The sequence below is a fragment of the Crassostrea angulata genome, chromosome 10, assembly GCF_025612915.1.
Source record: "Crassostrea angulata isolate pt1a10 chromosome 10, ASM2561291v2, whole genome shotgun sequence".
Lineage (NCBI taxonomy): Eukaryota > Metazoa > Mollusca > Bivalvia > Ostreida > Ostreidae > Magallana > Magallana angulata.
The window spans coordinates 44,809,352-44,826,061 of NC_069120.1; the positions used below are offsets into that span (position 1 = coordinate 44,809,352).

General features: G+C 31.1%; 1 protein-coding gene and 1 pseudogene across 1 annotated transcript; both read left to right on the top strand.

Moving 5' to 3' along the window:
• Positions 1 to 5,828: 5,828 nt before the first annotated feature.
• Positions 5,829 to 7,941, top strand: LOC128167006 (uncharacterized). Its single transcript, XM_052832494.1, has 3 exons — positions 5,829 to 5,917; positions 5,998 to 6,300; positions 7,550 to 7,941. Exons 1-3 carry the CDS (start codon positions 5,854 to 5,856, stop codon positions 7,939 to 7,941), a joined length of 759 nt encoding a protein of 252 aa, XP_052688454.1. The 5' UTR covers positions 5,829 to 5,853.
• Positions 7,942 to 14,159: 6,218 nt separating this feature from the next.
• LOC128164881 (uncharacterized) lies at positions 14,160 to 15,070 on the top strand (annotated as a pseudogene).
• The last annotated feature ends 1,640 nt before the right edge of the window (positions 15,071 to 16,710 follow it).

Genomic DNA, 16,710 nt, shown 5'->3' on the forward strand with positions numbered 1-16,710 from the left:
GTTTGTGAAATACCATGATAATTGAAAAATTGTCACTTCAACTGAAAATACCCAACCTTCAGTGAAAAAAAAAAGAAATAGAATCACACCTTATGCAAACAAAAGAACCTCTCAATTTCACTTCTGATCTTGGTATGCATGTTTGAATAAATTTCTCCTTGGCTGCAGTTTGTGGGCCTCATGAAGTATGGCTTGGGGAGAATTAGGTATCAAGCACTGCAAGTGTCACCCAGCAGAGCATTCCATGTTCTCCGTCTTCCAAATCTTTAAATAATTAATTTTTAAAATGTATTGAAAATACAAAACAACAATTTTTTTTAAATCATAAAGATATATACTTAAAACATGTCAGAAATGCATTTATTAATAATGTAAAATACATTTGAAATAGATACACTTCAAAAAACGTGTGCATCATGATTGGGATCTGCCCAGTGAAAAGAAATAAATAAGGCCAATGCTTCAAAAATTTAAAATGCAGTTATTCTTTAAAAAAGTGATTTAAAAAAGGAAGATATAATATAAAATACATGTTCATAAAATTCATACCAATATTGCTCCAATCAGATATAATTTTAATATCTTTACATTGGTTGATTAAGCATAACATTTATTTAGACTATAGACATTTAAGAAATAATTTTGATCCACCACTTGCATTTTGTCAAAAGGGAGATCAATCTTAATATGCAGTAACACCATTGAAAAAAATTATGCTAACATGTTCACTCAATATTTATTTATCAAGAAGCTGATAATTCCTTTCTCATTAATGTTTTAAAAATTCAAGGAACAAATTGTACAATGTTTTTGTACTTATAGTACCCATTTCACTAATCATTTTGGAAATTTTTGTTAAATGTCTTATGTGACAACAATAATATAATCAATGTGAAGGTCAAATTAAGAAAAAAGTACCTTTTACTACTGTCAACAATGCAGCCCCCACCAATGAAGGGATCCTTCAACATAGGGGGTATGAACCATGTGTAAAATCCTTCTTCCATAATTATATCACACAGATACTGCAACTTTTCATGTCAAGCCAGTTGCTTTTCCGTATCTTAATCATATGTAAGATTTTTTAAACTTTAAAATTTCTGAAAAATGCTTCTTATACCAATTTTTTGAGTTGAAGTGGCAAAATAATTACACTGGCGGCCATATTTAATCACTGTGTTAAATCTTAACCAAGGTACTGGGGGTGGATTAAAGTTAACACATGGTTAAACCCTAACACAATTTCGAAAAACACTTAACCATTTCGTTAACTTTAACACCGAGTTTAACACAGAGTTAACACGGTGTTAGAGTTAACCACCTTTCGAAAAACCGGGCCCAGTAGAAGGACTGTTCTGCGGGTTTCATGCCTTTTCTGTAAAATAAGTAGTTTTGTGAAAATGTCAGCAAAGAATTAAGAGATTGTAATGCCCACAACTAAATGATTAGAATCAAAAACACATTTCATATTACGATTTAGGATAAACTGATACTAATAATTGGACCGTTTGGGTGGCGAGAGTAACGGCCATTAAAAATACAGGGCCGGGTGTCCCATAATATCTGATACCATAATTTTTTTTGATAAATTAAATAACTTTTGGCCATTTTTTTTAATTGTTGCTCAAATGAAAGATAAAATCATTAGAAAATGTTCACAGAAAAAAGTTCGGGAAAAAAACATATTTTTTTTTCAATTATGATGTCACAAAATTGCATCATATTTCTTTTGTTAATTGAATTTTGTTCAATATGAATCTGTCGTTATAAAGCTGTACCATAAAACACAGACTTCGGTTAAAGTAATGAGAATTATGCAAAAAGAATTAGCTGGGTTGAAACAACACAGTAAGCACTATATCCTTGGAATTGTCAGAAGATTTGAGAAAACAGGATCCATACAGGACATCAGACATTCCAATGAAGGCAGAACACGGTCCGTGAAAAAACTTGATGCAATACATGATCATGAGGTGAGAAAACTTATTGAAGAAACTCCTCAGAAATCTTTGAGAGAAGTTTTTAGTGGTGTAAGCAACAGAGTAAATTATAGCAGAACTAGCGTGCACAAAATCTTAAGATTTGATCTCCACTTCTCATTTCTATCTGAATGGAATTGTGAATAAAAGAAATGTATATGTTACCGGGGTAGCAAAAAACCCAATCTTTACCTTGAAAAACCTTTACATGGTGAAAAACTAACAGTTGGGGCTGCTATGAGTCCAACAGAGGTAATTGGGCCTTTCTTCTTTGAAAATAAAAATGGTGAAACTCAGACAGTTAACAGTATCCGTTACCTTAAAATTTTAAATAGAAAATGTCTCCTAAGTTTAACAAGAAGAGGAATTAATCCAAACGAAATCTGGTTTCAACAAGATGGCACGACCTTACACACCATCTGACAAGTTACTGACCGGTTGCATCAGACACTTGATGGAAACTTTATTTCTTTTAAAACCGCAAATGTTTGAGCCATTCTCCGGACCTGAGTTTTTTGGATTTCTTTTTATGGGACACCTTAAAGATCTTGTATACAAATCACTACAAGACTCTCTAGCAGAGAGATAATAATCTCAATTCGTAGAGAAATTCAGACAATTTCGACTGATACATGCGCTGCTGTGGTGCGAAATTTTCGTCGTCGACTTTACGTCCTCGTTGATCAAGGAGGACCTAATTTGGAGCACATTCTTTGACTTTATTTTTTTAAACAGGCTCATTTTGAAAAAAAATATATGCATTTTTGTGAAATTTGCTTAGGAAAATTTACATCACATACATTTATTAAAATGCATTTCTTGTTTTGTTCGATAAATTCAAAGTCAAAATAGTATTATGGGACACCCTGTGTGATGAAATTAACTGCATTGCTTTTTCGTCGTCAGGGAAACACACGTAGGACATAACTGAGACAAGGAAGCGGAACATATAACTTTCTGTTAGAAAAGTACTATAGTGATTTTGAGATAATGTAAAATTATAAGATAATGTAAAATTATTAATATCTTGACAACTGAGTCAATAGATATTGTTTAAAGTATTTTATTTAAATTCGGCCGATTTTAATCCACATATTGTTATGGTAAATACTAAGCTCGTTTTTTTTGTTTCAGTATTTGTAAACAGAGTTTTCTTTATTCATATAAAACTTCACACCCGCAACTTTGTGGCACCTTTTTTACGGAAACATGGTTTGATCAAATTTTAATTTAGACAACCTGTGCTTTTACACAGGTTACTGCATTTTGTACTGAATGCTTTTTAGCAGATTTTTAAAGATTTTTCTCGTGATCTTCTTAAGTAAAAATTTGCCCCCCCCCCCCCCAAAAAAAAAAAAAAAATTAAAAAAATTGTGACTTTATCATACCCTGGGGATCTTGTTCATGTATATACACAAACTGGGGATGTTTCAACACAGGGTTAAGCTTATCTTACCAATTGTTTTTGAAAATTTTTTCTTTACCTTCCTATCTAAAAATTCGACCCCCTCTCCATTGTGTGCCCATCATAAGTTTATCTGATCAAATGATTTATTTGAAGATTAAATATATATATTCCTATGTAAATATTCCTACCGCCATTGTGGCCCCTTTCATCCTATGCCCGGGGACAATGATTTGGCCAACCTAATCCACTCTACCTGAGGATGCTTTCACACAAATTTAAGCTTTTCTTACAAAATAGTTTTTAGATGAATGTTCTTAAAGATTCCTATGTAATAATTGATTTCTCAATTGTTTCCCTACTCTGGGGACCATGATTTGAACAAACTGGAATCTACTCTACCTGAGGATGTTTCCAGTCAAATTTGAGTTTTTCTGCCATAAATGTTTTTGAGAAGAAGTTTTTTTTTCTCTATATATTCTTATGTAAAATTACAATCCCCATAGGATCACAACGGGAGAGGGGAACAAATTTTTACATGAGAATATATAGAGAAACATCTTTCAATATCTTCTTCTGTATACCTTATTTACCTAGAAAAGCTGCAAATTTAGTAAAAGCAACCTTAGGTAGTGTAAATTCAAATTTGTTAAAATCAAAATCTTGAGGAGGGGGGTGGGACCACATTGGACATCCAATTCACAAAGGAAACCATTTAAATTTACAAAAACTGAAATGTTATAATACTGTGGAACCATTAGATTTCGTGGTGGCTCAATTTTCGTGGAATTCGTGGGTACCTTTCATCCACGAAATGACATCCTCCACGAATTAATAAATTAGGATAATAAAGTCATATTTCCTCTGTAGGTTTAAGAGAATACACGAAATTACGTCCCCATGAACCTGTAAAATTTTAGCAATCCACGAACATTGGCCCCCACGAAAATTAATGATTCCACAGTATATGGGTTTACTTATATGCAAGAATTTTTTTACAAATTGCAGATTCTTTAAAATTGTAAAGACTTTGGTCTAAGGACGATTCTTAGGCCCCAGAAGGGGTACAGAGTTTGATGTAGGATTATATTCCCATACATAAACTATTGTTTACAATCTTGTTAGAACGGATATGCTCAACATGTTTTGACATTCATCCTGATAGAAAAGGGACTTAATAATAAACATAAGAATATCCAAGGGGAAAATGGATTTTCATTTATACAGGATATACATGTATTATACAGCATTGTCCAGATATTTCGTATTATGACTCTATCAAGCTCATTTTTTTATGCTGTTTGTTGCTCAGTTGAGCGATGTGGCCCATGGGCCACTTGTAACAAATTTCTACCAGCGAATACTTAATGGACTTGGCAGAATTACACAGGACAAAATAAGAATTATTATTTTATCATCTTTGTATTTAATTTCGATGTATTTACTTAGAGTTTGAATTCCCTCTGTCCTCTTATCTCTTATCAAAGTATAACATGTCAAATATATCTATGAACTAAACAGTGAAAAATCCCTAAGATATGTTACATGCAATGGTATAAGTATAATTAAGTTTATTTTTAATCTAGAGTAGAATGTATAGTTTGAATTTCCTATTTTTTAAAATCTCTTATCGGTAGGGGACGTGTATCGCTTATGCAATACTCTCAGAATGCTTGTTTGATATTGCTGAAATTATAAAAAACTAAACATGATGCAATACAGCCAATTTAAAATGGTGTTTTAGCAATGTAGCAGCTGGTTTTCGTCTGATATATAGTTGCCTTCGCTGTCAACAGTTTTTGAGCTGCAACTGTTCAAATAAAAACAACCACTGGTATTGTTCTAGGACAAAGTAACAGTTTGAAATAACAGTTAAGACACCCACTTGTTAATATTGAAAGTGTATATAAATTTGTACGGTAATGTATATGCCAAATTTGCTATATTTAAATGACATTGATCTATGATCATTAAATGTCATATATATTAATACGCTGAAAAAGTGTCAAACGTTGCTTAAACTTACTTACTTGACAATTGCAGAAAGCGTCACATCTGTTGACTGTTCCATGTGATTAAAGAGGCTTTTGTCAACCTGTAACAGCACCAAAGTGTGTAAATTGCATGCAAATTCCTATTGAACTTGATTAGTGATAAATTATATCTAAACCCTCTTACTGAGTATAAAATGGCTTATAAAACGTACAAAACTTTTATAGATGCCAGGGATATTGAGTTAGTAATCAGACTGACAGAAAGAAGTTTACTAGGTAATTGCTCTCTCTCTCTCTCTCTCTCTCTCTCTCTCTCTCTCTCTCTTAAATCCAATGTTCCAGACTTCCTACCGCTTCTCAACTGCGGATTTAAAATAATGAATTTAATTTAACTGTATCAATTTCTATTCTATCTTTCTCTTCCGATTATAAATAAATAAATAAAATAATATAAAATATTCTTTACAGATAAGTTATGGCATGCCATCATTTTTTACTCCTCTTTTTTGCGACGTTGTTTCAAGAATCAAATGCATCTGGTAAGTACATATCCTTTAGAACAGCTTGAAACTATTATAATTGTGTATTTCTACTTTTGGTTTTCTTTTTATCTCCGTAGATCAAACCTTTGCTCTTTGTGCTGACCAAAGGGGTTTCATACGCTGCGATAATGGATCGAAAATCAAAATAGTGTCAGCCAACTACGGACGTACAGATGACCAGGTGTGTCCAGGTGGTAAAACTAACACAATCACATGTCGATCAAAATCATCAGAAATCAAAGTCAAGTGGAATTGCAATGGATATGCAACTTGTCATCTACAAGCCACAAACGGATACTTCGGAGACCCTTGTGCAAATATTGTCAAATATTTAGAAGTTAGATACCGCTGTGTCAAAAATATAGACAAGGAGGTAAAAGGTAGATCTAAAATTTTACTTTTTATACAAGTACAAGTATATGCACATAGATATTTAGGGAATATTAATTGATCGCAGAATAGTCAGTCGGTTGATCATAAACTTCTTTTGATCACGTCAATAGCATCAAAATACAGACATTACATATTATTTATATTTTTTGTTTTTCTAAAAGGCACAGTTGACTGTCGAAAAAGGGTAATGATCACACAAAGAAATAACTGTGGTCGTTTTTAAAATTTCAATCAGTAGACGATATGAATTCTTTTAATTATTGATAATTATATTTTAAACCGAAAACAACGACCAAAGGGCACAACAAATTCTAAATGCATATCTGACCACATGTCGTTTTTTCTTAGTCATTTTTCATTCTATAAACAGACTAAGATGCAAAGTACTGAGCAAAACCCAATCAAATTTCTGCCGTTTGATATATACTATCGATCCCTGAACGAATTATTTAGTTTCGCACATATTTGTCAATACCAGGCCTCGGGATCATTAAGCAATTTTGTACTTAATTATTGTTTAGTTAAAATACTATGTTGTTTGGAATTTGTAATGAACGACGTTCGACAAAGACATTATTAATATTTTGTCAGAGTATGTATTTAATAAAAGGCCTTAACTTTTTAGTAAAGCGTAACATTGCTTCATGAACCTATACTAGATTCTGGTTTTTCAATGTAGTTGTGTGCAAAACAGGAACTAATTGTCTTCACTTCAAAGAGGATGAGTGGTCAGCAAATTACCCATCAAATCTTCATTACAATCTAGAGGAGGTTTCTTAATTTTTCTATAAATTCTTTTACAGTTAAAAAAAAATACAAAATATTATAGCTTTAAACTTTAAAAAAAAATCATACCTTAATGCATAAGTCTTGAAGTTCTTTATCCTCGAGATATATAGCCTAAATTGGCCACAATCAGCAACCACATTTAAATTAATATAACATCAATATCGAAAAGTTTTTTTTTAACAAAATTACGTTGAAATATGGAATAATTTTAATTTTTTCTACTAATCGATTATTGGTTCTGTAAAAAGTTACAAATTTAGCATAGTTCCGACTGACATTCGGCAAAGTGGGTCGCAATTGCCATCCTTAATATAATTTATATCTTTAATCGTATGAATTGATTATTTTTTTGACAATTCATTTCGAATGATTACAAGAAAATACAATATTTTAAGATTCAATTTAATGTCGGACTACAAGTTCATTGATTATTTTGTTCTTTTTTAGATAAATCAATCATTGCTTTCAATGCATACATATCAAAACACCTGACCTTGCACAGAAATACGCCAGTTAATGTTGTTTATGACAAATTATTCTTCAACTACGGAAATGCGTACAATCCTCACAGCGGAATCTTCACAGCGCCATCTGCCGGGCTGTATATTTTTACTTGGACCAGCTTAGTAAATGGTAGAACAATATTTGACGCAGAGATTATTGTCAATGGAAAACGAAAAGGATTGGGTAATTGTAATAATGAAAGTAATCCGGGGTTTGAAAATTGTGCCAACACAATTCCTTTGGTCTTAAATGCCGGCGATAGGGTGAATATTCGAACGACGACCGCAAATTTTCTGTATGGAGAATGGTCCAGTTTTAAAGGATGGAAAGTTTAACTCTACATATGAAACAATTTGATTTCATTTTTCATTTTATCTTGTTCTTATTTTGAAAGATAAGAAATATTGAATACATCTAGAATCAAACCTTATTTCTTGTGTCATATGTTTTTGTTCAGAAGAACTGATAGTTTGTTGGTGTGATCTTGGTTTCATGGTTACATCTAGAAGAGCCAAATGCATGAAAAATGACAATAATAAACAGCAAACCATCTCAAAAATCCATAAAGAAAAATACAAATTCAAAGCCGAGCAACACGGACCTCTATAAAGATAGGGTGGAATCATGTGCCTAGGAGGAGTAAGCATCCACTGACAACCGGTTGCACCCGCCATGTGGTCATTGTCAAGGTCATGAAAAAAAAAGAAATCATAGTCAGTCCGATGTATAAATAATGGTCTAACAAGTTGTGAATACGTCAGTCAGCATATCTCTTAATGAGACATTGTACTTGCTGAAAAGGTCATTTTGTTGACCATATACATGTAACTTGCGTAGAGATGATTTTCGCCGGGTTTCTGATATTTTCGTTCCCACAACGTGTTTGTTGTTTCAGAAATTGTTCGTATGTTGACAAACTCTCGCATTACAGATAAGCTTAGAAACATAAATTCCATAAGCATGTAACGATGATATATTGATACATAAGTATGTGAAGTTGTCATGGAAAAATTATAGTTATCAAGTTTATCATATAGTTTTATTGTTAGATTACCATTAACGTTTTTTTTTCTAGTAAAATATCAAAAAATGAAACAGATGTCTAAGCATCTGTGGTAATTCTATTTGGTAAACGATTAATTCAAATCACAAAATCCAAAGGCAATAGTTATTGCAGCCGTTCTTTTTAAAGTAACATTATAATAGATAGTTGAATTATTTGAATGAAATATAATAACATCTTACTTACAGTACCAATTTTCAACTTTTTTGTTCAAATGATTATTAAAAAGTCTGTAAAGATTTCCGCAATATATGGCTGTGTAATAGTTTGATCTTCAATTGCGGTCCCATCACATCCCCGTGGATCGTTTTATGAAGAAACTTGAATATTCATGATTTACAGATGTGTTCACGTAAGTTTCAACTTTTCTGGTCAAAGATGTTTTAGAAAAAGATTTTAAATGTTCCCTGTGTAATTGTTTGTAAAATAAAATGAGTGCATAAGGCTTTTTAAATGTCTTTAGAAGAACGGATAGGAAACTGAAAAATTAAAATAAAATATCAACAAATCAGAAAATGTTATTTAACATAACTTCAGTTTAAAACCTTATGTTCTATACATTGAACAGTGGCGCTGTTTTAATTGGTGTATGCAAATCAAAACCTCAAAAAATATCTTATTTAGAACTTCAATCCCTTTTCATTTTTAAAGTGAATCTGTGCTCCATAATTGACTGAATAATATTATCTTTAATGGATAACAAAGATGTGGAGAGATGACCAACTATATCATTAAAAATATCATTTTGTATCTCAAGAATTGAACGTTTTAGAAAAATTATACAAGTCCGCAAATTCGTTGCGAAAGTTACATAAAGCATTTAAACAACAAGTAATTAGAGCACTAGACAGTAGGCTGCCTTTAATAACCAGGTTTTTGAGGTTGTGGGTTTGATACCATCAAAACTTACGGCAATATGTTTTTTCTTATTGTTTTTTTTTTAATATTCAAAATTTAACATAGTTAAAGATTGAATTTAACGACTTATTAACAGTCTTGACCTTGCTAGGACTGATAGAAAAACATAAAACATGGTTGTGTGTTTTTACTGCTATTTTTATGATAAGAAAAATCAAGCAAGAAGGGAGGTCTTTAAAGAGTCATGATATTATTAACAGACATTGAACTTAAGTTTTAAAAAGCAAAATGACTTCCAGCCAGATTAAACAAAGATGTATACATATCTACGTGTACCAAACATATATACAGCAAAATATTGTTGAGCAAAGACAGCAACATACATGTACGATACAATGCAAAATGAACCCCTACCTATAAAAGTGATGAAGGGGAAGGAGGTGGGTTGGCTGCGGTATTTACAAACTTGTTGACAGTTGACAGTTAAAATGACGTTTTCAAAACATCGCGCGACAAAACGCCGCACTTTGATTGGCTGATGCAGACAATTAAAGAAGATCAGCTAAATACTCAAAAATACTTTAGAATTAGAATAATCGTAATGTTTAGACTAGACGATTAACTTTTTAATACTTTTAATATTTTTAATAAATATAACATATCACAATTTAAATAAATGCTATGATTTAGAATAATGCTGTGAACCGAATGGGCATTTGACCTATCGTACATGTATCCACACCCATCCTCTTTGCTCCCTGATTGAAGTTACGTCATTTATTGCTCCCCTCTTTATTACCAAAACATTGATATACATTCAATACACATTAACATGTGCATCATAATTCATAAATTAAAACGATAACAATTTGAGTGAATAGAGGCTTGTTTGAGTTTGCAATTACAGTTTAATATATGACCGTAAAATAAAGGGATATACCAAATATCTTTAATATTTTTTGAATGCATTCACGTAAATTTGATGAAACATAACTTGAATTTAAAAAAAAAAAATAAGAATAAGTTCCATCTTATATGGTTTGTGCAGAGACCCAGTCAAATCAAACATAATACAAGGTATTAAATTTTTGTAAACCTGTTGAGTCTGGTAGGCGATTCTGTATCTTTTGTGATTCGAACAAAAATAATTTTGTACTAGAATGAAATGCATGTTTGTTGCAAAAGAAAGAAGCTTTAAAGACTCTTTATTTCTAATGGACCAAATACTTTTAAATTCTTAGAATTTATTTCATCTTTAAAGCTAAAAAGACGAAGGCTTTGTACGTTTATACATACAAAATTCAAAATGTACTCTTTGATTTTTATAGTCATGTCTCGTTTTGGTTTATGTTCTATAATTAAGCCCTGACGATTTCAATTTTTTTTATACGTACCTCAATAACTATTATGGTGATGATGTCAGTTTGAGTGAAATAGATTGAATTGAATTCAGGTAGCTACACGTGTAAAGGTTATTTATACATTTTGTCATAACTATGTTAATGGGGCGGGTAAGGGGAATGCATCCATTTATCTTTTTATTTCTACAGAAATTTACAAGTAGATTATTACAAAATTAAAATTTAATGCCTCAAAAAAAATAACTGATTATATAATTTCATAAATTGTTTCGGCATTTTACATCGTCAACCTACTCCCTTTCCAAAAACGTTTTTTTCTGATGTAAGTATGCAAGTTCATTAATGTCTGTTTAATAAAAACATATTACGCAGGTATAAAATTAATGATATCAAAACAGTACATTGACAATAGCATTGGAGGCGTAGAATTTTAAAGTTGCATTACAAAAATTTATTTTTGAATTACAGACATCTTCAAAAAATATGAATTTTTGAATTAATTATAGAATTATTTAAAAACTATGAAATAAAATGTAATTTTCAACTTTTCGTTACCGACTTTTATTCTTCTCAACAAAAGCACAAATTACATACATCAATATTGATTGAAATAAAAAAAATCGTGACAAAATCTCAAAATAAGGAAAAAAGTATTTTTCAGCACGTGCTTTATATTAATGGCAACTTTTTGCGATTGATTTTAGTCTTTACTCGAATGAAGAGCACATACAATTTGCCGAACAACAATTGAGGACAAACCAGCCGTTAGGATGTTGTTTTCTGAATTGTTCTTACGATTGTAATCACTATAGATCTACTATTCATTTTGTCCTAGATAATAATGGTTAGAATGTTTGGCGATCCGTTAAAAGTATTATGATATAATTATTTAATTATATAATTGTATAGCCATTTCCACCGACAACCAACAAAAGTCCAAAAACTCTGAGATGGATTCAACCCAACCGAAAGCGTCCATGATTTCTAGCTAAGGTCCAGGTCTCGGGTATAGGAACGAATATGTTTATTTTACATGATCAAAACATTATATTTGACAAACACTTTTAATAAAACTTTGGGTCTGTGTATTAACTACATACCGAAAACTATGTTTCAATGATAACTGTCACCAACCGAGTCATCGGTTTTAAAGGTATTTTTGCTTGTGTTTTTCAGTCAATCTGTCACAGCCAGAAAATGTGTAAATTCCATACAATATTCCCATTGAAACCAAATCAGTAAAAACTTCCAATACAATCCTATTATTGGTTAAAAAAATGGGCTAAAGCTCCTACTGTTAATTATAAAAAAAAAAAAGAATATCAAGATATCAGGGCTAGAAACCACAAGACTACGTGGGTTGCCATCTCTCTCTCTCTCTCTCTCTCTCTCTCTCTCTCTCTCTCTCTCTCTCTCTCTCTCTCTCTCTCTCTTATTTATGGTTCCTAAATAAACATGCTTCCGTTTTTCGACGTATGAATAGTTCTGTGAGACCAATATGTTTTTTAACGGTGGGGTACAATATTCGGGAAGTTTTTTGTACTGTGACGTCAACGTCAGGCTACTTTATTATTTTATTTTCTTTTAAAAAAATCAATCATTGCCTTCAATGCATACATATCAATACACCTTACATCGAACAGAAATACGTCAGTCAATGTTTTGTATGATAAAGTGTTGATGAAATGCTGTATACTATATTTGGAACGGGTTCGGAATTCAGGTCGGGTTCGGTGTATAATTTGATTATGTTGTATGTGTATTGAATAAACGCATGTTTGATCGTCACAACTACTTATCGAGGCTGGGGGGTGGCTGCCATTTTAAAGCGTTTTTATCTCTATACAAAGAAGATTTTCACTTTAATTTTCAATAAATCTTACTGAAATTGTCTTTTGAAAGAAATGTATATGATAGTATTGAAGCATTATTTAAAGATTAAATTGATGGTAAACCAAGGGTTACATGATGCAAAAAAATCATTTCAGCTGTTTTTCAGCATTTTAACTTTTCAAAGGGAGGTAACTTGTAAAACTCCTAATATTTTGTTCTAATATTTTCCTTCTTTTTTTTTTTCTTTTTATAATTTCACCATCAAATTTTTTTTTAAGTGCTCAATCTTTTTTACACATGCATTGATTATTATTATCTTAAAATTTGGAAATAATCTTGTGGCTACTTTTTTTTTGTTTTACATATTTACATATTTGCATTTGTATGACATATTTATTTTTGGTAAAATTGTGATATTTTTCTTTATAACAAATAATGTTTAGTTTTTCTTATTGTGTTAATTTTTTGTGATGTTATTGGTATTTTTTTTTTTTTGCTTTTATTTATATTTCATATATTTTTCGTAATTTTTTTTTTACATAATGTGCAATTTCTTCAGATGCAAAAAATCATAAAATTAACGATGATTGTGATGTTGTCTTTGATATTAAAATGTAAATTAAGATTATAAGAAACATTTCTGCAAATTTGGTGTATTTTGGAGACATTTTTGGGGGACCCCCCAGCCTCCTTAATAATTATTCGTCCCGATAGCACGAATTAACATGGCGGCAGCGATGTGTGGACTCTGAAAACGTCTCAACGCTCCATATTGCAGCCTGCTCACTCTTCAATTTTGAATTAACCGTATTTTTTGTTATCGTAACCAGTATGCAAGCGCGTCTTTTGATCTGAAACATGTATACTGTTGAGCTTATGTTTTCTATAATTTTTTAAAAAGGTATGATGTTAAAGGGCAATATCAGTCACACAGCGTTAGAGAGAGATATATTTACTCATGCTCAGTATGTTGATTTAGCAAACCTTTTGTAACAAAATTAAAGATAACTAAGTAGAACAGTTGATTATTTAATGTCTATTTCACTTTTATCACTTCAGGCGTGTAGATAACCACAGTTGCAGTGTTTTAGATACTGAAAAACTAAGTTCCATTAATAATGTTCATTTAGTGTGATCTATGTTAAAGGTAATTTTGCTTGCTAGTTTTTTCAGTCAACTTGTTCTGGCAGCAACATGTGTAAATTGCAATCTTCATTAATTGAAACCAAATATGTCAGTCTTGTTTTGCAACACAACACTCTTATTGATTATAAGTAAGTAGTAATATGTCCATTTATCTTATCAAAAACGAATATCAAGAAATCCATTAGACTGTATAATGCAGGGTGCCTCTCTCTCTCTCTCTCTCTCTCTCTCTCTCTCTCTCTCTCTCTCTCTCTCTCTCTATTTTTGTCACACATTTCTTTACAGATAAGAGATGTCCACGTATATTTTTCTAAGATTGGTACTACTTTTTTGGCTATAATTTTTCAAGAGAGAAATGCAACTGGTAAATAAAGTCATAAGAACATTATTTAAATCATATCAATGTGGTATATTTCGAATATTCTTATTTTTCGTGTGCTTAGTTCAAACCTTTGCTTTCTGTGCCGAACAAAAAGTGTTAAAAACGCTGTGGGCATTGATTGAAAATCAATAGTGTCCACCAACTACGGACGTACAGATTAATAGGTGTGTCTAGTTGGTAAAACTGACGCTCACCTGTCTATCAAAATCATCAAAAATCAAGGTAAAGTGGAATTGCAACGGTTACGCAACTTGCCGTCTACATGCCATCAACAGATTACAATACTTCGGAAACCCTGGTAAAAACATTTCTGAATATTTGAAAATAAAGTTACCGCTGTGTTAAAAGCATTGACAATGATAACATCGGTGTTATTCTTGTTCCTTGCTCCTATATAAGTATAAAAATCGTTTTTTCAATTTTCTTCAAATAAATTGTTTCTTGATAACCGTATATTTTTATGTTATACGAGTTACAATATTTTGGACGTACTTTGTACTACTGTGACGTCAGGTTACATTACTATTTTGATTTCTTTTTGATCAATCAATTGTTGCCTTCAATGTAACATACCAACACATCTGACTTTAAATATCAATACACCCGACAATGTTGTGTACGACAAATTTTTCTTCAACTACAGTTACGTTTACAATACTCACAGCGGATTCTTCACAGCACCATCTGCCCGGCTTTATATTTTCACTTGGACAAGCATTTTTGCGCCTTGAAAAATAATCGACGCCGAAATACTGGTCAATGGAAAACAAAAAGGATTGGCCAATTGCAACAATGATAATAACCCTAGGTATGAAAACTGAACCAACAAGCGTCCTCTGGTCTTAAATGCAGGTAATAAAGTGAATATTCGAACGTTGCTGCAAATATTTTGCATAGGACTTGTTATAGTTATAAAAGATATAAAGTTTAGTTAATTTTCAAACATATTTGTATTTCTTTCTCTTTATCTGTTTAACATTTTAGTTTTGGATAATCAGAAATATAAAATACAATCATGTTTAATTCATACCCTATTTATTAGACTAATTATTTTTGTTTAAAAATCAAACTAATTCTTCTTTTAAATTTCAATAAAACAATAAATAATAATTGCTTTACTTTTAAATCGATCTTAATGTGATAGCTTTTGATATGATCTAGAAAAGCCACTTAGTAACAAAAACATCTGGAAAGGAAGTTATAGTTATTACAACATTTAACACTGAAGTGACAAAACCAAAAAACATGACATTGAACTTAATTTACGATTTTACCCTAAATCTTCATTTTATTTTATTTTTACTGAGAAATCCGGCATGTAAAAACAATAATATTTGCGCAGTTGTAGATAATTTTAAAGTCCAAATTGACACTTATCAGATGTTCAATTTTCTCTTGTAGTGTTTTTGAACGTTAAAACATTCTGATTCTATAGGATAAAATATAAATTGAAAAATGACAATAACCTACTGTCAACCATGCAAAACATATAAAAGCAAGAAATAAATTTATGCAACGTCAAAAGAACGGTTGCAAATTGTTTGTCATTTTGAACCAAAAATATACATGCAATACGAGGATATGAGCAAGTCACATAGTATAACTTCTTATTTTGAACTATTGTATAACATAAAAATAAATTTCAGAGAAATTGACAAAGTGGTGCCAGTCAATAACTAATTATACGTTGTATTAATTTCACTAGCATGAAATATCAAAGCATCCTAAACATGATATGAATAGCTCGCGCAATTATTTTCAGATATTGTTTTCGACAAATATATATAAAATCAAATAAGCCCGGTAATTAAGCAAAAACTACATAAAGAAAATAAAAAAACACCTAGCTGAACTTCAGCAAGAGCTTATTTTATTTATTTAAAGTCACGCCTTACTGTACAAAAACTTATTTGCTTCAAGTAACAAAACAAAATTGCAAGGAAAAGGTAATTACACTATGTTTTCCAAACAAAGATTAATCTGTTACTTTCCTTACATATGTATATAGCTTGGATTTACTGCCGTCGAGAGCGAAGGGAGATAAGGCACGATTCTCAAATGTATTGTTCTTTTGACTTTTCTGAATGAGTTATTTTGTTCCACTATGATTCCCTAAAATAGCATCTTAAAACTATGTCTTTCTTATCAAATGAGCTTTAATTAGTAAATTCCTTTCTGTATATCACTTAATTTGCTCATATATCGATTGTCTAACATGTATTAATTCATTGCGAGTAACTTTCTTGAGCCACATGTTCACTCCTTATACACTTAATTGTAAAAGAAAAATGAAAAAAAAAATTCAAAATGATATTATGTAAAAATTGAATATAAATTTAAAGTACTATTTTAGTTTTTTAGAGATAAGTTGTAAGAAAAAAGCTTTCTTTTAAAAATAACAAAATTTACGTTTAATTACTATAGATACCATTACAAATGAAGCACATTAACCACAGTTGAA